Source organism: Haliotis cracherodii, unplaced genomic scaffold (genome assembly GCF_022045235.1).
Source record: "Haliotis cracherodii isolate W230 unplaced genomic scaffold, xgHalCrac1.p SCAF_16, whole genome shotgun sequence".
Classification (NCBI taxonomy): domain Eukaryota; kingdom Metazoa; phylum Mollusca; class Gastropoda; order Lepetellida; family Haliotidae; genus Haliotis; species Haliotis cracherodii.
In genome coordinates this window covers 12,921,048-12,945,945 of record NW_027266271.1, presented here as the reverse complement: position 1 = coordinate 12,945,945, position 24,898 = coordinate 12,921,048, and the positions used below count along the sequence as shown (strand labels likewise).

The window sequence follows — 24,898 nt, the reverse complement described above, 5'->3', positions numbered from 1 at the left end:
TTACTCCACCAGCTGTACTAAACATACCCATCATGACAATGACAATATATTTGAACGAATTTTGGTGATATTTACAAAATGATACTATGCAACTATTTACAATCATGTTTATAAGAGTATATACAAACACTTCTCAGAAAACCCCTACAGTTCTGTAACCTTGACAACGCATCTACTCCAACCAGTAGTAACAGTCACTCAGGAAGTTGGTCACGTGACGGACAAGTCGAGGACCCACTTGCACAAAACGATCTTAGTGCCAAGATGACCGTAACTCCCATACTTTAACATTGGCTTACGAGAACAATAGTCGCAGCGCTAAGATCGCATTGTGCAAGTGGGCCCAGGAGCCTTTCTGAGAAATGACCTGTGACTTCTTGGCATCTGTTCACGTTGTTTCCTTGCATTCTTCTCCGTTTCTGTAACTGAACAGGAACAATATACAATCTGCATGTACAAGATAGACAGAGAACAGCGCGGGAGTGAGTGAGTGAGTGAGTGTGTGTGGTTTTACGCCCCTTTTAGCAATATTCCAGCAATATCACGGCGGGGGGACACCAGAAATGGGCTTCACACATTGAACCCATGTCGGGAATCGAACCCGGGTTTTCGGCGTGACGAGCCAACGCTTTAACCACTAGGCTACCTGACCGCCCAGGAACAGCGCGGGAAGTTGGCTTCACCTGTAGACATGTATTTATTCACCCAGGTTTCCGTGAAGATCCCGGTAAGAACAGATCGTCAGATTTGGTTGGTTTGGTTTGTTGTTTAACGCCGCACTCAGCAATATTCCAGCTATATGACGGCGGTCTGTGAATAATCGAGTCTGGACCAGTCAATCCAGTGATTTACGTCATGAACATCGATCCATCAGAAACACATGCTTGTGGTAAAAGGCGATTAACGGGATCGCCTGGTCAGGCACCCTGACTTGGTTGATGCATGTCATCGTATCCCGTAGATCGATGCTGATGAAGTCAATCACTCGATTGTCTGGCCCAGAATTGATTACTATCAGGCCGCCGTCATGTAGCTGAAATATTTCTGAGTACGTCGTTAAACAACAAACAAACAAACAAATCACTCACCCAGGTAACAAACACGCGAATAAACGTTAAAGCGAAGAAACGCTCTTTTACAAACAAGTGAAAAGTCCCGTCACGTAATATGCAAATTCTCTTGATATGAATAAATCAACTATTACCAATATATCCTCATCCAACGATAACCGAAAGAAAAACAGATGTAATTGTTTTGAAGAATGTAACATCAAAATTATATTTTTTGCTTGATATAGTTCGAGTAGTTCAGTATATAATATGCAGTCCGTGTCTATCTTTGACGAGACATGGATCGATTTGAAGATATGAATATTTACGAATTTGTGGCATCTTCGAATAAAAGTCGATTTTAAGATGCAACAAATTCGACTTCTTGAAATAAAAAAATGCTATGAACCCGAAATTTCTTTACAACGTTAAATCATTTCTCTAACACAACTCTACCTAGCGTCCATTGTTGTGTTTTACCGATAATTGAGTGTTCGATATGATGGTCTTTACTCGGTTTGAAAATTGAAATTTAATAAAGGGAGAGAATTCTGTCTGTCATATTATATATCGCTTCGGCGTCAACTGTGGCCATCACGTTTGGGGGATGATGTCGTCTAGTGATCCAGGAATTCAGAGTGAGTGAGTTAATGAATTGGGTTTAACGCCGCTTTTAACATTATTCCAGTTATATCACGCCGTGTCAGCTTAATGTGGGAGGAAAGCCCAAAGTGATGCAGGTCTCAGACGTTACCACTTCTGTGAAACCCACGAGCACGGGTATGGTGCTGACAAACCTAGAAACATAATCGGGGTGAACCGGGATTCAAACCCACAATCATAGGTTTCTGGCGTGTCCAGGGGACGCAACTCTGCACAGCGAATCGCAGCGCCTTAAGACGACTGGGCCACCCGAGTCTGGACCAGACAATCCAGTGATTGATATCATAAGAATCGATCCACGCCATTGGGATCGATGATATACATGTAGTTCAACTAAGTCAGCGAGCCTGACCACCCGATCCCGTTAGTCGCCTTTTACGGCAAGAATGTCAGGGGATATGCAAACATTCAACAAAGAACTCTTAAAATCAGTAAAGAAACACTGGCTTTCCCTCACAAATTGCGCCCACCAAACAGTATGTCCATAAATCAAGGCAGTATTGCATGCCAGTGTTGGAAGGACTCAGGCCTGATGTGGCAACATGAAGCTATATTGCAGGTATATTTCGTTCATTACAGTCATATTTTGAGGTGAGGTGAAATTGGGTTTAACGTTGCGTCCAAGATAATTGCACATATATAGCTACATGTGTGTGTGTGTGCGTGCGGCTGCTTGCACTAGTCGGGACTGATGCCGAGTTATAGTGCTACCACACTGAGATACCATATCGCAATTTAACACGAATACCCCACTCAGACACAGTATGCTGTATACTCTGAGCCCATGTTTTAGCCCGCGAATGGCGAGTGTTTGGCAGCGTAACAACAAGTTTTAACATCTTTTGGTATGATGCGGCCGGGGATCAAACCCCGGACCTTCCGCTCTCCTGGTTCAGATATTTACCGCAACACCAACCATGGCCATAGAATACGCAGCAATTATGCCAAGCTCTTCACGATGAATGATGACATCCGCAGGATTCTTCATCAGGAGCAATCACTTTGAAATAATGCTAGATGTGTTTGTCTCTAGCTGGTGGCTCCAGTATTTCTTGCGGATGTGGATATATTGACATGGCTACTGTCAAGATGTCAATCATTCACGATGATGGATACATTCACATGAATGAATACAAAGGAAATAGCATGTCCACATTGACCTATATCTTTCATAGCCATTGAAGGAATTGTGGCTGACGTATTGGGTTTCCAGAATAATTGCGAATATTACATGAGAGAATCCGACACAGTATGATGGCTAGCAGAATTATACACTGACAAACTTTCAACATCCGATTAACTGTTAGAGGCAAATTATGGACTTTTGAAAGGAAAACGGGCTGCCATTTTGGAATATGGGTGGCAAACGTTTTTCCTTTCTTTATCATGGTCACCAGCCATGCAAACTTAGGTTCTTGTATGATCATTTGGAAATATTGCTTTTTTCTGGTCCACTCCTTGTACAATTTCGATCTTGTGTGAAAATTGAAAAACCTGAGGTGTGGTGTAGATCATTTCCAACATTTCATACAGTCCACCCGTTTTGGGATGGCCTCCATGGAGTGAGTGAGTGAGTTTGGTTTAACACCGCTTTTAACAGTATTCCAGTTATATCGCGGTGTGTCAGCTTAATGTGGGAGGAAAGCCCAAAGTGATGCAGGTCTCAGACGTTTACCACTTCGGTGAAACCCAAGAGCACGGGTATGGTGCTGACAAACCTAGAAACATAATCGGGGCGAACCGAGATTCGAACCAATCATAGGTTTCTGGCGTGCCCAAGGGCGCCTTAGATGACTGGGCCACCCATGCCCCCCTCCCATGGAGTGGATTTGTTCACAGAACTGATCTATTAAGTATGACAAAGTTACACACAACCTTATCATGCAAATGCCCTCAAATGTTTAGATTTAATTATGGCCAAACTCATTGGAAACACAAGGCTTGCATGTTTCATGTCAAATGAAACCTAGGGGTATCAAATCTTCTGTTAACATCACTCTAAATTTCATGACCAATAACACAAGCCTTGTTAGTACTTTATCCAAATGGATTTATTTGAACATATGGACATATATACACAAAGATATACATCAAAGAGTCTTAAGCCAACTATGCACAAGGCTATCAGTAAACAGCAGTAAAGTTTGTGTGATTTGAAGACTCAGACTCAAGTCCAGTTGGCCAATAATTGAACAATTGAACAACTGCCCTGTGGTACTGGTGATGTCAAACTAGGATATTCAGAAAAGGCAGACCAAAAGGTACCACCAATGGTACTGAACGTTACATAGTCACTGGGGTTGAAGACCTGTCCAAGTAAACAGGGCCCCAGTGCTCCAACTGTTGTCGGAATATGCTCATGTATAAAAATTGGGAAATTAACAATGGCATCAGTCTGGACATATATGGGAGATTAACATTCAGAGCAGTCTTCCATTTGTGGGAGATAAACAGTGGGAGCATTCTGGACATTTGTGAGAGATTAACAGTGGGAGCATTCTGGACATTTGTGGGAGATTAATAGTGGGAGCATTCTGGACATTTGTGGGAGATTAATAGTGGGAGCATTCTGGACATTTGTGGGAGATTAACATTGGGAGCATTCTGGACGTTTGTGGGAGATTAATAGTGGGAGCATTCTGGACATTTGTGGGAGATTAACATTCAGAGCAGTCTTCCATTTGTGGGAGATAAACAGTGGGAGCATTCTGGACATTTGTGAGAGATTAACAGTGGGAGCATTCTGGACATTTGTGGGAGATTAACAGTGGGAGCATTCTGGACATTTGTGGGAGATTAATAGTGGGAGCATTCTGGACATTTGTGGGAGATTAACATTCAGAGCAGTCTTCCATTTGTGGGAGATAAACAGGGGGAGCATTCTGGACATTTGTGAGAGATTAACAGTGGGAGCATTCTGGGCATTTGTGGGAGATTAACAGTGGGAGCATTCTGGGCATTTGTGGGAGATTAACAGTGGGAGCATTCTGGGCATTTGTGAGAGATTAACAGTGGGAGCATTCTGGGCATTTGTGGGAGATTAATAGTGGGAGCAGTCTTCCATTTATGGGAGATTAACAGTGGGAGCATTCTGAATATTCATAGGAGATTAAGGGTGTGTGGTATTACCCATACACCAGTATATTGTGGTGCAAATCTTCAGCAATACCTATTGCGATACATTTGTAAATGCAGCAATATAGTGGGGCAGATATAAATAAGTATATTTATGTGATCCTAATCGATATGGAAATGGAAAATAGTATCTTTCTGATACAACTTGCCTGTGACGATCTTTTTATCAATCAGCGTGCACACATCGCGTCTATCAAGCTCTTCACAGCGATAGCCTGTTCGCGGAGCACCCTAGAGTACATGCATATAACTGACTGATGGTATCTGACATTACAGGGTATAACTGATTAACTCATGGAAATGGAAATTGGTAATATATTGCAATACAGGTTAAAGTATGGCAATATATTGCAATACAAAATCAAGGTCAATACACAGCCCTAGTGAGTGGCCCTAGAGTGGGAGCACTCTGAACATTCCTTAGAACCGGGAACCTTTGAGAATGTCTGTGAGAATTCATATTTTGTAACATTTTTGGATTTAATTGGTCATAAAATGTACACTGTCGCATCTCCTTGCCTTTCTACAAAGATGTCTACAAAAATAATTCCATGTCAGAAAATAATGATAACTGTACTCTGTCCTGACACTGTTTAAATGGACTTGCCATTCACCACCCCCTGCCACTTCACAGCCCATGAGCAGCCACCAACACCTTGTCCCTGTACAGCTTGTTCACTTCTATCACACCTGGTGTAATAATTTCAACACATTCTGCAGAAACAATGTTGATAGAGGTCGAGTCCACAAATAAGTTAGACACTGTGTGCTGGAGGCATGTGTTTCCGCCGTCATGAGGCAGTGGTGACTCGGTCGAGGATGTGGCGGTATACGTCCACGTGGTCCTGGAAGGTCTTCTCCAGGTACAGGTGGCGCTGCTCTAGGGACATGCAACTCAGCGTCTGGGACAACTCCTCGGGCTGCAGAGCTTTCTCCAGCTTCTTGAAGTCACGCCCATTCTTCTGCAACAGTGAGTGAGTGAGAGGTCGAGTGAGTGGTTGAACAAGTGTTTTAGTGAGAGGAGGGGTTGTGGGTGAATGAGAGGGTGAGTGAGTGAGAGGGTGAGTGAGTGAGAGGGTGGGTGGATGAATGAGAGGGTGGGTAAATGAGTGAGAGGGTGGGTGAATGAGAGGGTGAGGGAGTGAGAGGGTGGGTTAGTCAGAGAGAGGGTGGGTGGATGAATGAGAGGGTGGGTGAGTGAGAGAGAGGGTGGGTGGATGAATGAGAGGGTGGGTAAATGAGTGAGAGGGTGGGTGGATGATTGAGAGGGTGGGTGAGTGAGAGACGGTGGGTGGATGAATGAGAGGGTGGGTAAATGAGTGAGTGAGAGGGTGGGTGAGTGAGAGAGGGTGGGTGGATGAATGAGAGGGTGGGTAAATGAGTGAGAGGGTGAGTGGATGACTGAGGGTGGGTGAGTGAGTGAGAGGGTGGGCGGGTGAATGAAAGGTGGGTGAGTGAGAGAGAGGGTGGGTGGATGAATGAGAGGGTGGGTGACTGAATGAGAGGGTGGGTGAGTGAGAGGGTGGGTGAATGAGAGGGTGAGGGAGTGAGAGGGTGGGTTAGTCAGAGAGAGGATGGGTGGATGAATGAGAGGGTGGGTGAGTGAGAGAGAGGGTGGGTGGATGAATGAGAGGGTGGGTAAATGAGTGAGAGGGTGGGTGGATGATTGAGAGGGTGGCTGAGTGAGAGAGGGTGGGTGGATGAATGAGAGGGTGGGTAAATGAGTGAGTGAGAGGGTGGGTGAGTGAGAGAGGGTGGGTGGATGAATGAGAGGGTGGGTAATTGAGTGAGAGGGTGAGTGGATGACTGAGGGTGGGTGAGTGAGTGAGAGGGTGGGCGGGTGAATGAAAGGTGGGTGAGTGAGAGAGAGGGTGGGTGGATGAATGGGAGGGTGGGTGACTGAATGAGAGGGTGGGTGACTGAATGAGAGGGTGGGTGAGTGCGAGAGGGTGGGTGGATGAATGAGAGGGTAGGTGAGTGAGAGGAGTGAATTAAAAGGTGGGTGGTGAGTGAGAGGGTGGGTGGTGAGTGAGTGAGAGGGTGGGCGGATGAATGAAAGGTGGGTGAGTGAGAGAGAGGGTGGGTGGATGAGTGAGGGTGGGTGAGTGAGTGAGAGGGTGGGTGAGTGAGTGAAAGGGTGGCTGAGTGAGAGGGTGGGCAGGTGAATGAAAGGTGAGTGAGTGAGAGAGAGTGGGTGGGTGAGTGAGAGAGAGGGTGTGAGAGAGAGGGTGTGAGAGAGGGGGTGGGAGGGTGAGTGAGAAAGAGGGAGGGAGGATAAATGAGAGGGTGGGTGGATGAATGAGAGGGTGAGTGAGAGAGGGGGTGGGAGGGTGAGTGAGAGGGGGAGGGAGGATAAATGAGAGGGTGGGTGGATGAATGAGAGGGTGAGTGAGAAAGAGGGTGTGTGGGTGAGAGGAGTGAATTAAAAGGTGGATGGGTGAGTGAGAGGGTGGGTGGGTGAGAGGGTGGGTGGATGAGTGAGAAGGTGGGTGGATGAATGAGAGGGTGGGTGAGTGAGAAGGTGGGTGGGTGAGTGAGAGGATGGGTGAATGAGAGGGTTGGTGAATGAGAGGGTGGGTGGATGAGTGAGAGGGTGGGTGGATGAATGAGAGGGTGGGTGGATGAATGAGAGGGTGGGAGGATGAATGAGAGGGTGGGTGACAGAATGAGAGGGTGGGTGAGTGACAGAGAGGGTGGGTGGATTAATTAGAGGGTGGGTGAGAGGGTTGGTGAGTGAGTGAGTGAGTGAGAAGGTGGGTGCGTTATTGAGAGAGAGGGTGGGTGAGTGAGAGGGTGGGTGCGTTATTGAGAGAGAGGGTTGGTGAGTGAGAGGGTGGGTGCGTTATTGAGAGAGAGGGTGGGTGAGTGAGAGGGTGGGTGCGTTATTGAGAGAGAGGGTGGATGCGTTATTGAGAGAGAGGGTGGGTGAGTGAGAGGGTGGGTGCGTTATTGAGAGAGAGGGTGGGTGAGTGAGAGGGTGGGTGCGTTATTGAGAGAGAGGGTGGGTGAGAGAGAGGGTGGGTGAGTGAGAGGGTGCGTTATTGAGAGAGAGGGTGGGTGAGTGAGAGGGTGGGTGCGTTATTGAGAGAGAGGGTGGGTGAGTGAGAGGGTGGGTGCGTTATTGAGAGAGAGGGTGGGTGAGTGAGAGGGTGGGTGCGTTATTGAGAGAGAGGGTGGGTAAGTGAGAGGGTGGGTGCGTTATTGAGTGAGAGGGTGGGTGAGTGAGAGGGTGGGTGCGTTATTGAGAGAGAGGGTGGGTGAGTGAGAGGGTGGGTGCGTTATTGAGTGAGAGGGTGGGTGAGTGAGAGGCTGGATGGGAGAGTGAAAGGGTATGATACATGCATGTTACAATGAGCATGGTGGGTGTTGACAAGTGAAGAATCACATTCAGAGAAAACCTAGGAATCAAAATCACAATCTCTGCAGATCCATTGAGGAGCCTCAGACAATTGAGTCACCTCTGTCCCAAAAACTTACTGGTGAGAAATAGGATTGGAATACACAGGAAAACTTGTTTCTTTTTAAGAATGGGGGATTTATCTCACATGCTGTTTTGCTAAAAATGATGATAGTGAAGAGAAATTTATGGATGTCAACTTCTTAATTACGAGGAACAGTCCTGACGGTTGCCCATAACTATCAGTGCTAATTACTGTAAAGTGCTGGCTTCCATTGTCTATTACTAATCACCTATCAGTGCCAGTTAATTTATCTGTTGAATTTATTACCTTACTTTTTCTTACATGTACCCAATAAATGCTCGCTGCCTCATAGCATTCATTCACCTGAAGAAGGAGTAAGCACATACTCCGAAACGTCGTGTTCCTTATAATAAAGAAGTTGACATCCATATATTCCCTTCCTTATGTGTACTGCTCTTCCTTATGTGTATCACTTCTAAATGTCTTTCAAAGACGTGGACCCACTTGCACAAAGCGATCTTAGCACTAAGATGATCATAACTCCCATACTTTAACACAGGCTTACAATAGCCGTGGTGCTAAGATCGCTTTGTGCAAGTGGGCCCTGATGATTAAAGTGGATTACGAGTTTAGTCCTGCTGTACAAGGATCCATCACTGTGCTTCATGACAAGAGCTTTACCTGGAAGGGGGCATTGAGTCGCCTCTTGATGTCCAGCCTGTACTGTCTGTACATCTCCGTGTTACTTGGGTCCGTGGCTCGGAGTCGCAGCATCTCGTACACTCGCCGTGTCTGACGCTGCAGCCGAAACACATGTTTTTATAACAATTACTAATGATGAACTGAGCAATATTCCAGCATCTTGTGTACATATTCTTGTCTTGAACAGACAAACTAGTGATCGATTTGGTCATTTGGTTTAGGCATTCAATATGCTTTGTATTTCAGACATGTTAATGATCAATTCTGAATTTTTTGGAAAATTAAAACTAAACAACACTTTTTCCAAGACATCATTTCGTACTCTCTTCATCAAGCAGTCTTTTCAAAAGAAACTTAAAAAGCTCAACCAAGTTTGTTTTCATTTTCAAGCATCTTGGCATATCACCAACCAAGACAAATCCATATAGACATCATATTGGTGTGGCATTTTCATTTTTAAAGAACCATTGAAAAGTTTATGATTCAAAAATAAATGAACCTGCCAGGTTCAAAAGCTTGCTTTGATCCTTGTATTATTTCTTTGTTGTTTAACACTGCACCCAGCAATATTCTAGCTAATACTGTGGTCTGTAAATAATGATTTTATCAATATTCCAACAGTATCTCGGCAGGGAACACCAGAAATTGGCTTCACACATTGTACCCATGTCGGGAATCGAACCCAGGCCTTCAGCGCGACAAGCGAACACTTTAACTGATAGACCACCGCCTGTCAATGAGTTTGGACACATGTACTGACATTTTGAAGTTACCTTCCACTCTTTACAATTCAACTTTTACATCCAACACATCACACGCATTCCCGAAAGGAAAACCAAAAGACATTAATAAATGGTACTTATTGTTACCCTGCCTGACGCTCAGCATTAATTTTGTTTTGTTTATTTGTTGTTTGATGCCGCACTCGGGAATATTGCAGCTATATGATGGTGGTATGTAAATAATGGAATCCAGACAAAAAAATGGTTGGCACCATGAGCATTGATTTACGCAATTGGGATACGATTACATGCATCAACCAAGTCAGTGAGCCTGACCACCCCACCTCATCCTTATGACAAGCATGGGTTGCTGAGAAAGACATGTTTTTCGATCTGCGTAAACCTGATGGATTATGTTTCAAATCTTTTGAAAGTCACAGACTCTTCAATTAAGACTGCTCACCCGAGATAGTTTGAGTTTCTTCTGCGCCTCAATCACCATGTCCTCTGAGAATCCCAGATACAACCTGTCTGGCTCAAAACTGGTCAGCTCCATGCAGTTCTTCACATCAACAAAGTCACGCAATCTCTGAAAGTTCTCAGAGGGGTCTTCAACTGAAATTCAAACAACATCTTGTTGGTTGATTGGTTAACGCCACACTCAGTAATATTCCAGTTATATAACTACAACCTTTAAATAACCAATATCATTCCACTAAGTGGCATACAATGACATGCCAGAAACCAAGTCTGACGACATGATCCATTTGGATGCCTCTTACAACCAGCAAAGGTTGCTTCGTCCAATTCTAAACCAGAATTTCTACGGAGATTCAAGTCAATCGACACTTAGGGGATGACCATTTGATCATTTCACGTTGACGCTGTGTGTGTGTGTGTGTGTGTGTGTGTGCGTGTGCGCGTGCGTGCGTGCGTGCGTCTGCCTGCCTGCAGATTTTGGTCGATTGCATGACTTGCAAACCACGTCCACCAACAACTCTTTGTCAACATATAATTTCAAGTCTTTTTTATATTTTTAATTAAGGTGCTCACGTGATTTGATGGACTTCACGAAGTAAGACCCGTTTGATCACAATATAGATCAGATCCTATTTACTGGGTTCGCCATTTTGTTTGAAACAAATGCAAGTGATACAAGAGGTGGAGTGTGATTGGTCCTCTCCAATAGTTCGTCAAGGGTGGAAACTGGACTTTTAAAGTCAGTTAACTCTCTTGCCTCGGGGAGATGGGGGTAGCCTAGTGGATAAAGAGTTCGCTCTTCATGCCAAAGACCCGGGTTCGATTCCCGACATGTGTGAAGCCCATTTCTGGTATCCCTCGCTGTGATATTGCTAAAAGAGGGTGTTAAACCATACTCACTCACTCACTCTTACAGCAAGCATGAGCTGTTGAAGACCTATTCTAACCTTGATGTTTACGGGTACTATTGTGGTGTAGATACCTGTTATATCCAGCACGTCAGAGCTTGAGTAGCAGCTGTTGTAGAAGGTTTGGAGAAGCTGAGCACCATGCCCTTGTTTCTGGAAGGGCGGCAGGATCAACACTTGGCTGCAACACACCATCAGACTATAGCAAGTGCACTGTGCAAAGGTGCAAAGGTGCAAAGTGGTCATGATAGAACACATGCCATGTGTCACATCAGCTTGTTGACGGTTAGAATTGCAGGGTGAGGAAAATGTCACAATTTTGAACAGGCATACTTGTCTACCAACTTTACATAAATTCTGTCGATATATGGATTTCTATGAGCAAAGATTAACTACACCAAAAGCAATTTGACATGTCCCATTTCTTACTAGTTGCTGAAGTCGAGGACTTTAAGGGGTTCAGCAGGGGTGGTGAAAATCAATCACCGACTCGTTACGCGACTTGCTCAACAATGAGAAAATCAGCTTCAGTTAAAAGTCTTAACATTTAGCAATAACTTTTGTCAATTTTGGTTCATATCGAGCACTAAACATCGGCAGTATGACCAATCCAACTGATGGCAGTGTATTGTTTACTCCTTTGTTTTTATTACGATTACCCTTTAGGACCCTGATTGGTTGTTCAGAGTACCAAGTAGCTAATTGTGGAAGATATCGCGATGGCAGTAGCCCTGGCTGCTCAAAAGTTATGGTTTTCATTTACGGTCTAGAAATGGATGAATTTATTATTCACCAAGGGGAAAGCCACAGAAATACACAAACTGATTCATAAATCTAAAAACAAAACATACAGACATTGAAAGACCAATTTTGAGATTAAAACACTATTTTTAGTCAATGATCTTGACAAGGAGAGGTGAGGTGAGACGTGGTTTTAATGCCGCGTCCAAGATTTTTTCACTTATATAGTGATGTGCATGCCGATTTATAGTGCTAGGCCAATGAGATACCATGCCACAGTTAAACATGAATATCCCACTCAGACACAGTACACTGACTCAAGAGCCGTGCAGTCCTTGTTTTAGCCCATTTATGCCGAGCGTCAGACAGGGTTACAACAAGTACCATCTTTTAACGTCTTTTAACGTCTTTTGGGATGACGCAGCCAGGGATTGAACTACGGACCTTCGGCTCTCCGGGCCGATGCCCTACCTCTTGACCACAGAGGCAGTCTTGACAAGGAGTAAAAAACAACATCATATTTGTTTACCTGATTCTTGGACGAATCTTTTCTGGATAAGCATAATATTTATACACTGTCATGTACCCGACAATGGCATACATAGGGTTCCCATTGGTTTTGTACTTCTCGAATCTGAAAGGACAAGGTCATGCAGGAGAAGATAACTCTAGTTTCTCAGGCTAATCTGTCAAATTTGAGCTACATGTTTTTTTTATTTACAAAAGGATTTAAATGAAATTTAAAAAATAGAGAAAAGGTCATCTTGCATACTATTTCTAAAACAGACTTTATATCAGGAGTCGGCTTTGAAATATATAGAACAATATCAAGTGCAAAAAGACACAAGTTCCACATCAGAAGGCTGTAGGTTAGTTCTCTGATTTGTCAGAGAATAAAAACCCTTTAATTGCAACTTTTATAAACCAGATAATTTATTATCTTTGTTTTGTTATTTAACGAGGCACTCTGCTATATTTCAGCTATATGTCAGACGTCCGTACAAAAATTAAGTCAGAACAAGACAATCCATGAGCATAGACGTACACAGTTGGGATACAATGACATACATTTCTCAGCTCATACAAAAACAACATGGAAATGATAAACAACATTATTGTTTAATCAAAAACATAATCTTTTATACTAAGCCCTTGTTAACCAGATATCTTTACAAAGCGGTCGCAATATATATTTAGTAATACATATAAAATGTGTCGGAAAAAAACATGGAAAGCACAGCAACCTACAGAAGATAGTAGGTCCATCTGTCATCATCAACATCGATGTAAGATGCTGCATCAATGAAGAAGAGGATGAATGTCTGGAGTCTGTCATGGAAGTCTCGGAAACCAGGTGCTTCTATGTCAGTCTTGTATACCTCAAACTCACGCTCAACATTGTCTGTAAACGTAGAATGTGACATGAGCATTAACTGTTGATTACAGTTTAACACATTATGCAACACATCAGTGCCACTTGGGGCCCTCAGTGACACTTTGGGCCATCCTTAACACCTTGGGCCATCAGTGACACTTTGGGCCATCCTTAACACCTTGGGCCATCCGTGACACTTTGGGCTATCAGTGACACTTTGGGCCATCAGTGACACTTTGGGCCATCAGTGACACCTTGGGCCATCCTTAACACCTTGGACCATCCTTAACACCTTGTGCCATCAGTGATACTTTGGGCCATCAATACACTTAGGCTCATCGATGCCATTAGTGACACTTTGGGCCATCGGTGACACTTTGAGCCATTGATGCCATTAGTGACACTTTGGGTCATTGGTCACACTTTGGCCAATCGATGCCATTAGTGACACTTTGGACCATTTGTGACACTTTGGGCCATTGGTGATATTTTGGGCCATTGGTGACACTTTGAGCCACTGGTGTCACTTTGGGCCATTGGCGATATTTTGGGCCATTGGCGATATTTTGGGTCATTGGTGACACTTTGAGCCACTGGTGACACTTTGGGCCATTGGTGATATTTTGGGCCATTGGTGACACTTTGGGTCATTGGTGACACTTTGAGCCACTGGTGTCACTTTGAGCCATTGGTGATATTTTGGGCCATTGGTGACACTTTGGGTCATTGGTGACACTTTGGGCCATTGGTGATATTTTGGGCCATTGGTGACACTTTGAGCCATCGGTGACACTTTGAGCCATCAGTGACACTTTAGGCTATCGGTGACACCCAATACACAGAAGAATGTTTACCTTTATTGACTGTGTACGAATGCAGTTTCTCTCCATAAGGTTTGAAGTTGGCATCTTTGGCCAGAGAGGTGATGAATTCATCCCTGCTGGTGTAGAACCCAGGGGGAAGCTCCTTGGTGAGGGTTGGCAGAACATTGTCTGGCTGAGAGACACATGGATTTCACGTCAGCAGAGTTAAATAAGCAACAACTGGTGTTTTAAATCTAAATCTTTTTCCTTCTGTCAAATAACGTCAGTTATTATGCCTTTTAATAAGACAATATACACATAATTGAAAAAAATAACATGCAGCTATTCTGATTAACTTTAGACATTTGTTAATAGAACAAACAAAACAACAATGGAGCCTCTAAAGTTTAAAATCATCAACTCCATGTCAATAATGAGGTGTATAAAACTTGTCAAAAAGGACACTGAGCATTGTTGAGATGATTTTCCCTAATTTATTGATTTGTTTGTTTGCTGTTTAACATTGCCCTCTACAATATTCCAGTTCCTCAATGGTGGTCTGTAAATAATTAAATCTGGAAGAGACAATCCAGTGATTGACATTATGAGCATCGACCTATGCAAATGGGATACGAAGACATACATCAAGCAAGTCACTGAACACCCGATTTTGTTAGTCATCTCTTACAACAAACATAGAGGCCTCTTATGGCAAGCATGGAATGATGCACTATACAGGTCTAATGTCAAAATTTAGTATTTCAACAGCAAAGATTTGTAGAAAAAAATCTTTAAATGTTTTTTTAATATAACAGTGTAAAATAAAATCCCCTCATCAATATTGTAATATTTACACCCAAGCTAAAGTTAATGTCAAACCACACTTTGGTGATCAGGAAAGCAAAAGTTCCCTGATATAGTGCGACATCACATATAAACAATACATCCTGGGGGCGTCAGGAGAGCTCCAGATAACTTTGAGCCATTTAGTTTTTACTCCAGGGTTTCTATTCTTTCTTAAATTGGGTTCTTACATTTTTCATTGGGTTACCAATATTTTTTCACTCATCTATTCATCTCTCTATTGAATTTTTCCCAAAATTAGTGAAGATTTAAATAAAATGAAACGTTTTAGTTGTATAAAACTGTTCTAAATATATAGGCTTGACTCGGAAAGTAAATTAGTTCGTAATTGTGTTTCGGAACTTAGCTCCTTTGAACGCATGTTGGAAAAGCATTATTGGGTATTTACGCGTGCTGTTCTAATACCTTTGAGTTTTTCATTTAAGGCATGCATTTCTTTATGCAAGTTAATCGAAAGGGTTTGGAATATTGGGGAAGGGGGGGATTTTACGCATATAATGTGCTTATCTGTAGCTCTGTGTCAGGATTGGATGATAATTTGTATACTTACTGGTGGCAAGGAAATAGCAGCACTATCCACTATCTTGTCTGGAGTCAGTTTCTCACTGTACTTCATGCTGATATAGGTTGAGAGTCTGCAGGCGCTGTAAAACATCTCTACCACAAGGTCCTTGTAGCCAAATATACTCTCTCTGGCAAAACAAATATAATCTATTGGACAAAGAATTCCAGCCATAGCATGCACATATATAATGTAGGCCTGTAAACAATCAAGTCAGGATCAGACCAACCAGTGATTGATACGATGACAACGTCACAAGTCTTTCGGGTACCACCAAACAAGCACTGAAAACCCTGCAGCTATCTAAGGTCGTTTATTGTTATGGAGCCAAGCAGCTCCTAAAATGAAGATCTTAGGTGCCAAACCTAAGTTTTTAAGAGCCAACATATCTTAAACAGGTATCTCCAGTTATGTTGACTTTTAGGTAGGTAAAGAAGACTTGTGTTGTGGGTATTTTACCCATGCATTTTAAAATCATTAGGTATCAGTAATTCTATCTGGGTATTCAAATTTCTGTTACCCACTAGTTTTTACACATGTAGGTATTTAAGTTAAATATTTAAAAACATTATTCATCTAGTACCTGCAAACTGGTGTCGTGTGGGTTCAAGAGATTCTTTATAGGACCCCAAAATACCACGATACTTCCACAAGAAAGTGTGATGGCAAATGATCATGATGTAACTGTCATCGTGGAGTTTGGCAAGGTTGACGGAATGCCCGTTTATAATTTCAAAATAAGTTGCTGATTTCCTAATTGAATACGCAGGGTTACTTCACAATATTTTGATGATGCGCACAAGTTATATTTTTGTAGCGTATCTGTAATGTTCAAATATGCTTGGATTTTATTTTACTGCATATTTCTGCATTTCTGATGCATATTTTACGCAGATACGCAACTTATCTGGAGCTCTGGATCTTTAAGAGTGTAAGCAAGTCATGTTGTCTACATATGGACAGACTGTGGTTCACTTACTGATCCCCGAACAGCTGGTGGGTCATCTCAGGTTTGAATGTTGTCGTTTCACAAAATATGTCTGATTCTTGACGCACTGAAATGAAAATATTATTTAACCCCTCAATTTAATTTTATCAGTAAGACTTACAAGATTGATCTCCAAAAGCCAGGGTTGCTTATTAGAGCAGAGAGAATATGGCACTGCAAACTTACTGCATGTCAAACCTTGTTATTACAAACATCTGAGTAGTGGGCAAAGAGGACAAACTTAACTTTATCTGGTGGTCATAGCTATTTAACTTTAACATGTTCAAAATGTGTGAATTTGGATCAATTCTATGACAATATGTTAGAGACACCATTGCAGGGACAATCTATGCAATATTTCAGTATAATATTACAGGAAAAGACGACATATGAATATTTCCGAACGTCTTACCAAGTTTAAAGTGGATGACATCATTTGCTGAACACTTGTATGACTCAAATTTGTTCTTCAGTAAGCTCATACCTGTACAGAAAGAATCATCAAACACTGCATGCAATTTTTACAGGTAGCAAACACAATCAGTCCCACATTTGGCATTCAGTACAGAAAAATCACTGGTCCAAAATAAAATTGATTTGACAATGACAAACTATCACAGAAAGGTTTTACTTCTTCATAAACTGTTCTGCCAACATCTATCCCTACACAGTTTAGCCTTAAACATGTTAAAGGGACAGGACGTTGGCCGTTCTGAAGCTTTGTTTGTCCACAATAGCTGATTTCACCCCAAGCTTACTCTGCTTGCCTTATTCCATTTCTGCTCTTGTGACTACACCATGGGTGTAAGCCTAACACGTGACTGGACTTTCCCCTTGTAAACAAATGCACTTATTCAGAAATATTCAGAAATAAGAACAGACAGGCCTTATGCAAGCCTTTCGGTGCGCTTTTACAAATCGTAGATATACATCTACAACGGCGACAGTGAGATGCATCAAATTTACTGTATCAAAATCACTCCGTATGGCTTCAATTATCAGACAAGTAGCATAAATACGCAAATGGATTTAGTTTTTATGTTTTAGGATATTTTCTTAACGAAAGTAAAACATTTCATGAAAATGTTTATCTAAATGTGTTGGTAAAAAAACACATGAATGGTCTGTAAGATGTGACAGAGGTACGTATTTGGTTTGATGTAAGGAACTTTGGGCGGAGACTGATTGGCTTCATACAACCAAGGCATATGTACAATTGTAATCTAGGCATTGACAAACACTGGCTGCTAATCTTCTAAACGCATTAGTTGACAATTTGTACTTTGTAACTCAGCTATAAGAAAAAACACACAAGCTTTCTATTCAATTTGCCTCCCCCAAAAAACAAGACTGAAGCCAGTTTACTCTGCGCAGCGCTTGCGTTGTCAGCTTCACTGTGCTGAGCTCAATTGTTTTGGTTTGAAAATCGAATCAGGCATGTTATGTCACTCAATTATTTCATGCATGATTTAAAAACACACAGAGTCGTTGACGTACTATCCATTTAGGTAAACAAAAATAAGTAAACGGATATTTCTTTCTTAACACTTCCAATATTATCCAGAACCACAATGTTGCACAAGTGTGTACATCATTGTATACTAGGTTATAGATAATACAGAGCCAAAAAATATAAACACTTCTTGACTCATATGATAACAAAACCATATCACTGAAATAAGCTTGTCCAAATACCATCATTAGTAAGTAATAGGGTGTTCACACGTTGGCATGGATAGCAACCAAAACAAAAAAAATGCTGCGAATCAAGACGTGCAACGATGCTAGATTTTACATTTCTCGCGAATAGTAAACGGGGAAATAGATACGTTTACATTAGATAATAACGAATACTGATCGTGCAGTTACAGTATGTCATAACTTTCTAGATATTTACAATTGCATACATTTTATTACATCACTGTTTTAAGTGTTTACATTTTATATGCGCAGCTTGAGTATTGAAATATTTGCAGTAAATTACAGCCTTCGTCTTTGCTGTTTACTGGGCTGCAAAATACTAATGATGATGACAATGGCCTAAACAACACTCTTGACATTTGTTTGTGTTGTAATCATTCTTCATCTGCTCACTATTTATGATATAAGTGCTGATTTGACACTTACCCGCCATTTTTATCTTCTTTTCTCCACTCCCGCGTGTGTTTTGAAGGTACATCCGGTGTCTACGACCATTTACTTCCGGGTTATTGGGAACGGTTGCACGTGGACAAGGAAACGCGGTAACCAATGAAAACGCACAATTCACGTGATAACCTTCACCTTCGACGTAAAACATGGCGGGTAAAGACACGGTATGTTTTGGTGTGCGAATGTAAGATGAATGTCAATTGAATTATGAGCTACTACTAAATCTTTCTTGATGCATGAAATAAGAAAACCTTATTTGTTGTAACTTTTGAACTGACTTTGTTATTGCAGGGTATTAAGTTGGAGATTGTTTCCAAGTTATGGCCTATCCCCAAACGTGCTGAGTGCGAATCACCCAAGAAGGTTGTAAAACTCACCGCAAACTGCATGCAATAACAAGCTTTCCCCTCCTATACGACCGCTTGCATCCCCTCTCCCTCACCTGTCTTGCAACGACCTCCATGTTCCCTCTCTTGACTGCACATGCAATGTTGTTATCCGTGATCAATCTCAATGTCTGTTGTGTGACCTTTACGAGTTTTTCATGTGTCAAATGAACTTGACTTACATATAGTGAATACCCTTCATTCAATACTAGCGCCATGCGTGTACACAGTGATTATACACATGTTAGCAGCACAGTTTAGGACAGGCTCAGATATGGACAGCGATCACAGTCCTGATTTAGCATAGACTCCTGTATATAAGAGTCACACGTTTTTAATCAGTGTTGAACAATACTGAAGAAGTAATGTAAGCTAGTTATTACAGAGTCTTTAATGTATATTGCACAGGTCTACCCCAGGAACACAGATGACTTAGTTAATTCTTCTATTTATAGTAATTGCCATTGCGTCATATAGACAACTGATGTTGTATAATTAAAAGTGGGTAACCACATATGCTCTTCATATATTTCCTGAGTTAGTTATCAAGTAATAAATTCTTCTTATAAGAATAATATTCTTTTTGTTTCCTGTTTAGTGTTCAACTAGCATACATGATAAGTACTTTCAACATACTTTAAGTTTAGAAGCATGTGAACTAGGTGAGATTAGAGATACAGATTTTATATTACACCCAGCATTACCCAAACTGTCCACTGGCCAAACCCATCTGCTGAACATTCATCAAACCAATTAAATCCTTGATACATAATTTGGGAATTATTATATCTGAAAGATTTCACTGGGAAAGCTACTTTTCGGATTAATGGATTTTCGCTGTATATGGTAATTTTATATGCTGTCAAATTTTGTACTGTAATATGCAGTATTGTTGACATGTTCGTAAAGTTCTGACACATGTTAGATTGGTTGTGGTGATATTGGCAGTGTTCAAAATTAAGCATGAAAGTCAAGGGGTCCTTTCATTGCCCTAATTCTAAAAGTTAAATATTTAAGGGCTCCCTACAATCAGATACTTTAGGGGGCAAACCTCGAAGGCCCAAGAACCCCCCTTCATTTTGAACACTGCAAACTGATAGATGATTCAGCTGGTGGACAGTTGAAGATACTTTATGTCAATTGCTTATGTCCTACATGTCGGAGGTAGTTGCTGAATGTCTCTCTTCAGTATTCAGCATGTGCATGTTGTGTTTGTCAATTGTTTCGTCTTGTTGTCTTGTCCTCTACCTGAACAGTGTTATTATCTTCATTAGATAATGATATTATTCCCTTTAAGTATGAAAATATTTGAAAACTATGTTGTAATCTTTAAGCATGCTTGAATGACATCTGCGAGAAAACACAAACTTTCATCCATGAACAACCTAGAAAATAAATTGGAGAGTCATTATGCTCAGTCCATGCCTAAAACCTTTCTTCTGGCCGAAACTTGGCTCACAGCATCATTTTTGTATATTTTAGTGTTATCATATGTTTATTCATGTTATTAGCTAAGACTGATCTGAAATTTACTGGGCTTCGAACTGGGGGCTTAAGTTGCAGACTGTATACTTATTTTATATTACAGAGATAAGGCTAAACAAAACAAATACAGGTAACATGGACCCAAAAAAGATGTGCCTGTAGGTAGTCTTTTGTACAGATGGTGTTTTGGGCTGATGTTTGTTGCAATCATTTTGAGTTTGTATACTCTTAACATGCTCAATGGGGGTTGCAGTAGCATAAAACTATTGTTCTCCTGAGAGATTATGTAAGACCACATACAAGGTCAATTTATTCCTACCATAGTTTTAATAGTAGCATACCTGTAAATAATTACCATCGGTTAAGGTACCGTGTAGGTAGCAGAAGTACCATGTCTCCTTGGTCCCAAGTATGGTGGCCTAACTTTGATTGCTAATGTTCTATAGCCCATTATCTTGTGGTGTTATGTAATGTCATACTCATTTATCATTCCACGCCAGTTTTAACTACAATTCTGTGATACTCTTGTTGTTTTAATGTCTGTTGTCGACAGCTTTTATATAGTCTAAATTTATGTATTATTAATGGACAGCTTGTTTTCGTCACAATGTGGCTAAAATACTGCCCATGTGATTATGAAGCTTAACTCACTCTAAGTCTGTAGGTGAAAATGAAGAAACATCTGATGTAAATATGTCTTTCTTGACGTCTGTTTCCAGCTGTGATAAAACATTTAGGTCATAGGTGAAATAGTGGGTCAGGTGGTTACCCAGTGTTCGATAGACATCAGCCTGTAGCCCCCGAGGCCAACATATTTGTTCTCGGGCAGATAGTTTTCAATTCCAGCAGGCCTTTACAGCTAACAGTTTATTTAAAGCTGTGGACATGGTAAATCCCGTGAAGATTCCGGGGTAGAACAGGTCTTCAGCAACCCATGCTTGCCGTAAAAGGTGACTATGCTTGTCGTAAAAGGCGACTAACGGGATTGGGTGGTCAGGCTCGCTGACTTGATTGATACATGTCATCGATCCCAATTGCCTGGATCGATGCTCATGATATTAATCGCTGGATTGTTTGGTCCAGACTCGATTATTTACAGACCGCCGTCATATAGCTGGAATATTGCTGAGTGCGGCCTTAAACAACAAACCAAACCAAAAAAGACATGGTAAATGAATCATAACACTGCTATTGCTTGGTGTAACAGGGTCCAGCTTCGAAGTTCTTCGCTTCTTAACTCATTTCATCTGCCTTGAGGATGAAGGTCAAGTGAGCCTATATCATTGTGCAGTGTCCATTATATGTCCATCAGTATAGTATTTGATTTTAACGTTTACATTTATGCGTCCTCTCTGTAAGCACAAGGTCAATAACCATGGTGAAGCTGATACTTTGCATTGATAATCACAGCTATGATGTCTCGAAAAAGGTCCTCTCATAATTCCTATCCATTTTTAAAATGGCCACCGCAGCAGCCATATTGAAATTTAAATTTTGCCAATTTCTTAGCCATTTATATATGCATCTTTATGAGTTTTGTGGTATGTTGAATAACCCATACAATATTTTGCTGTATAAATGGCACAACCCAACATGAATGTACTGCTGTGGCGGCCAATTGTGCCATGGTGATTTTGGCCCTCTACATAGCTAGTTAATCATATGTCAATGATACTGTCTGTTGTATATAGACATTTTTAGGTCTTGTATGCTTCTTCTGATGATGAAGCCTTGTCTTACCTTTCTGAGCTATTACTAAAATAATATTCCAGCAAAATTCCAGTGAGCTTCAGAATATTGTGGTTTTGGTTTTTTGACATGAGTAGCACTAGACAAGGACCCTTGACTTCCTTATTTCCAAAACTGTTAATAAAGTAATGTGTAAGATTTTCTCCTTTACGTTTGATCATGGCCGGGAGATTCATGTTCACATGAAATGGGCTCTGCCGATTCTGCAAATAATTTCAACAGCATACCCGGATATGCTTTTCAAACAGCAGCTATAAATCCTGAAAAAACCTTTGTGACAGGCGGTATGTAACTTGTGAAAAGTATTTGCACTGTTCCTGGAGAAAAGACACAACCCCTTTGTTGCTAAGAAATGGAGGCTCATAACAGTACCAGTACTTAATGGTTCAGTGACCATGACAGTAGGCCCTGGGACAGGTTTTTTTATTCACCTCTAATGCACTGTGTAAATCATGTAGACGTGGACGTCCATGGATTTGTTGATCGTAGGTTCCAGTCTAATACATGCCCTGATAGTGATTCACGGTTTGTCATCACCATACCCTTACTTGTTGGTTATACTACGTCTTTTGACCTGTGTCAGTCACTCTGGGCTCTCCTCACACATTACACAAACATGTGCTATAACTGAAATGCTGTTCAAAGTGAAACTACACCCTCTTACGACTGAACTCTGGATATCATTGTGGCTAGTGTTGTGACGTTATAATCTTCAATTTTCAACACAGGCAGCTGTTCTTGTTGTGTAGACATAGATCTATCCTTTCAGAATTCATATTAAGTGTGTCATTTGAAACTCAGGGACGTTATGATGGTGTAGTGAATGTTAGTTACAATAACTTACTCAGGCAGTTAATAATATTACCATATAGAGTGTGCTGGAGTTCGTGTACTTGTATATGCTTGGTTAATTGGAGTGCTTCATTAAGTATGGCACCTGTTGTTGTTTTTTAATGTTTTTTTATCCATGCAGATCGAACACCAGCACTGTTGATGGTTGCAAGCCTAGAGGTGGCATTTTGAACCGTAGTTGTATGACCTGCTCATTATGATGCCGGGATCAGCACCAGCCCACTAGTCCGGACCAGTAATGTTAAAGTCGCCTAAGGGCTAGAAGAATTTCAAACATATTTGGGATATTGCTCGATGTTATCAGTATTCTGGCTAGAAGACTTTCTTGGTTAATTTTAGGGCCGTGTATTGACCTAAAATTAACCAAGAAAGTCTTCTAGCCAGAATACTTATAACATCGAGCAATATCCCAATATTGCTCGATGTTATCAGTATTCTGGCTAGAAGACTTTCTTGGTTAATTTTAGGGCTGTGTATTGACCTGGATTTTGTATTGCAATATGTTGCCATACTTTAACCTGTTGGTTGGTTGGTGGGTTTGTTGTGTAACGCTGCACTCAGCAATATTCCAGCTATATGACGGCGGTCTGTAAATAATCGAGGCTGGACCAGACAATCCATTGATTAATATCATGAGCATCGATCAACGCAATTGGGATCAATGACATGCATCAACCAAGTTAGTGAGCCTGACCACCCAATCCCGTTAGTCGCCTTTTACAACAAGCATAGTCGACTTTAACCTGTATTGCGATACATATTGAATTATATTGCCAATTGCTTTTTCATGAGTTAATCAGAGTTATACCCTGCATTAATGTCAGATACCACCAGTCAGACATCAGCCTTGCTTCGATTATTTAGGACAATCTCGAAATCATTCTGCCTTTTTGTATCCCAGCAACCATCCAGGGAGATAATATGGTCACATGGAAGCGCAAGCTCCTTCCCAGCGCGTGACACCTTCGTTATACTCTCGGTATAGAAAGCTCCACAAAAGGGCTATTGCTGTGAGGAGCTTGAGAGTCGTGATATTGCCCTGATATTGCTTGGATAGTGCTAAAAGTGGCGAAAACCATACTCACTCACCCTTTACGGCATGCATGGGTTGCTGAAGACCTATTCCACCCCGCAATCTTCACTGGTATTTCATGAAGTAATAAGGGTATTATCATCAAAGCTTAACACACGTCTGTTAGGATGTCTACATCGTTGCCGATTACATAAGCTTTGCTTTGATTTGTATTCGCGAGACGAGGCAGAGTACCAGAGGGGTGTTAGAATGTATTGATGCCTCACCGTTTGTGGTACTTAAAAATGTGCAATGCAATTATCATTCACACGAAATATAAAATTGGAGTTACCCGAAGGGTTTAGGTAATGACAACCACAATATTCTCAACGACGACCCAATGTAATAATAGAAATAATGTTGATGTTATTTTACATGTTCATTTTAAAAGCTACCTTGATATTTCAAATGAATGCTGGCATCATGCAAGTCACTCTACAGACACGCGATAATCAATTTACGTCAAACCTCTGTACAGCGTTAACATATGCTCTTGATAGAAACAGAATCTTTCACAAAATTTCAAAAAGTCACAAATTCTCCCTAAATATAATGTGCAAAGATTATTTTAATAATTTGGGAATAGATTTAATGAAATTATTCTTTATAAATTAAGACTGGGTTGTAGCGATTTAAACGTACACAGGGTTTTGCAGATTTATTCATGATGATCCTACTTGGAGTAGTGTTAATCCTAACGAAGACAGTTTTCAATGTTAATGTTTGAGTTTTTGTCCCCCGCCGCGGGAAAGCGCGAAGCGGGGGATATAGTATTCACGACCGTCCGTA

General features: G+C 41.4%; 2 protein-coding genes across 3 annotated transcripts in view; one reads left to right on the top strand and one right to left on the bottom strand.

Annotated features, from left to right (window-relative positions):
- Positions 1 to 3,753: 3,753 nt before the first annotated feature.
- On the bottom strand, positions 3,754 to 18,606 carry LOC139463397 (histone acetyltransferase type B catalytic subunit-like). The gene is made up of 11 exons (XM_071244654.1): positions 18,542 to 18,606; positions 16,827 to 16,898; positions 16,406 to 16,481; positions 15,415 to 15,556; positions 14,052 to 14,193; positions 13,071 to 13,224; positions 12,352 to 12,456; positions 11,156 to 11,262; positions 10,157 to 10,308; positions 8,951 to 9,067; positions 3,754 to 5,809 (listed from the first exon to the last, which is right to left on the bottom strand). The coding sequence occupies exons 1-11, from the start codon at positions 18,591 to 18,593 to the stop codon at positions 5,639 to 5,641; spliced, it is 1,290 nt and encodes a 429-aa protein (XP_071100755.1). The 5' UTR covers positions 18,594 to 18,606; the 3' UTR covers positions 3,754 to 5,638.
- A 103-nt stretch (positions 18,607 to 18,709) lies between these two features.
- Positions 18,710 to 24,898, top strand: part of LOC139463836 (electrogenic aspartate/glutamate antiporter SLC25A13, mitochondrial-like) — a 41,612-nt gene continuing 35,423 nt past the window's right edge. Inside the window, exons 1-2 of one of the 2 annotated variants that reach the window (XM_071245206.1) lie at positions 18,711 to 18,729; positions 18,857 to 18,928. In XM_071245206.1, the coding sequence (XP_071101307.1) occupies positions 18,712 to 18,729; positions 18,857 to 18,928 (90 nt within the window). In that variant the 5' untranslated portion in view covers position 18,711. Of the gene's footprint in view, positions 18,730 to 18,856; positions 18,929 to 24,898 lie in introns of both variants that reach the window. The other variant, XM_071245207.1, reaches the window with a different exon arrangement.

Bases quoted from the DNA above. Each gene is read 5' to 3' on its own strand.
- LOC139463397 (XM_071244654.1), bottom strand. From the start codon at position 18,593: ATGTACCTTCAAAACACACGCGGGAGTGGAGAAAAGAAGATAAAAATG. The intron at 16,482-16,826 runs GTAAGACGTTCG...TTTTCATTTCAG, and splicing joins TGTCATCCACTTTAAACTTG to TGCGTCAAGAATCAGACATA. The intron at 15,557-16,405 runs GTAAGTGAACCA...TTGTTTTGCCAG, and splicing joins CACCAGCTGTTCGGGGATCA to AGAGAGTATATTTGGCTACA.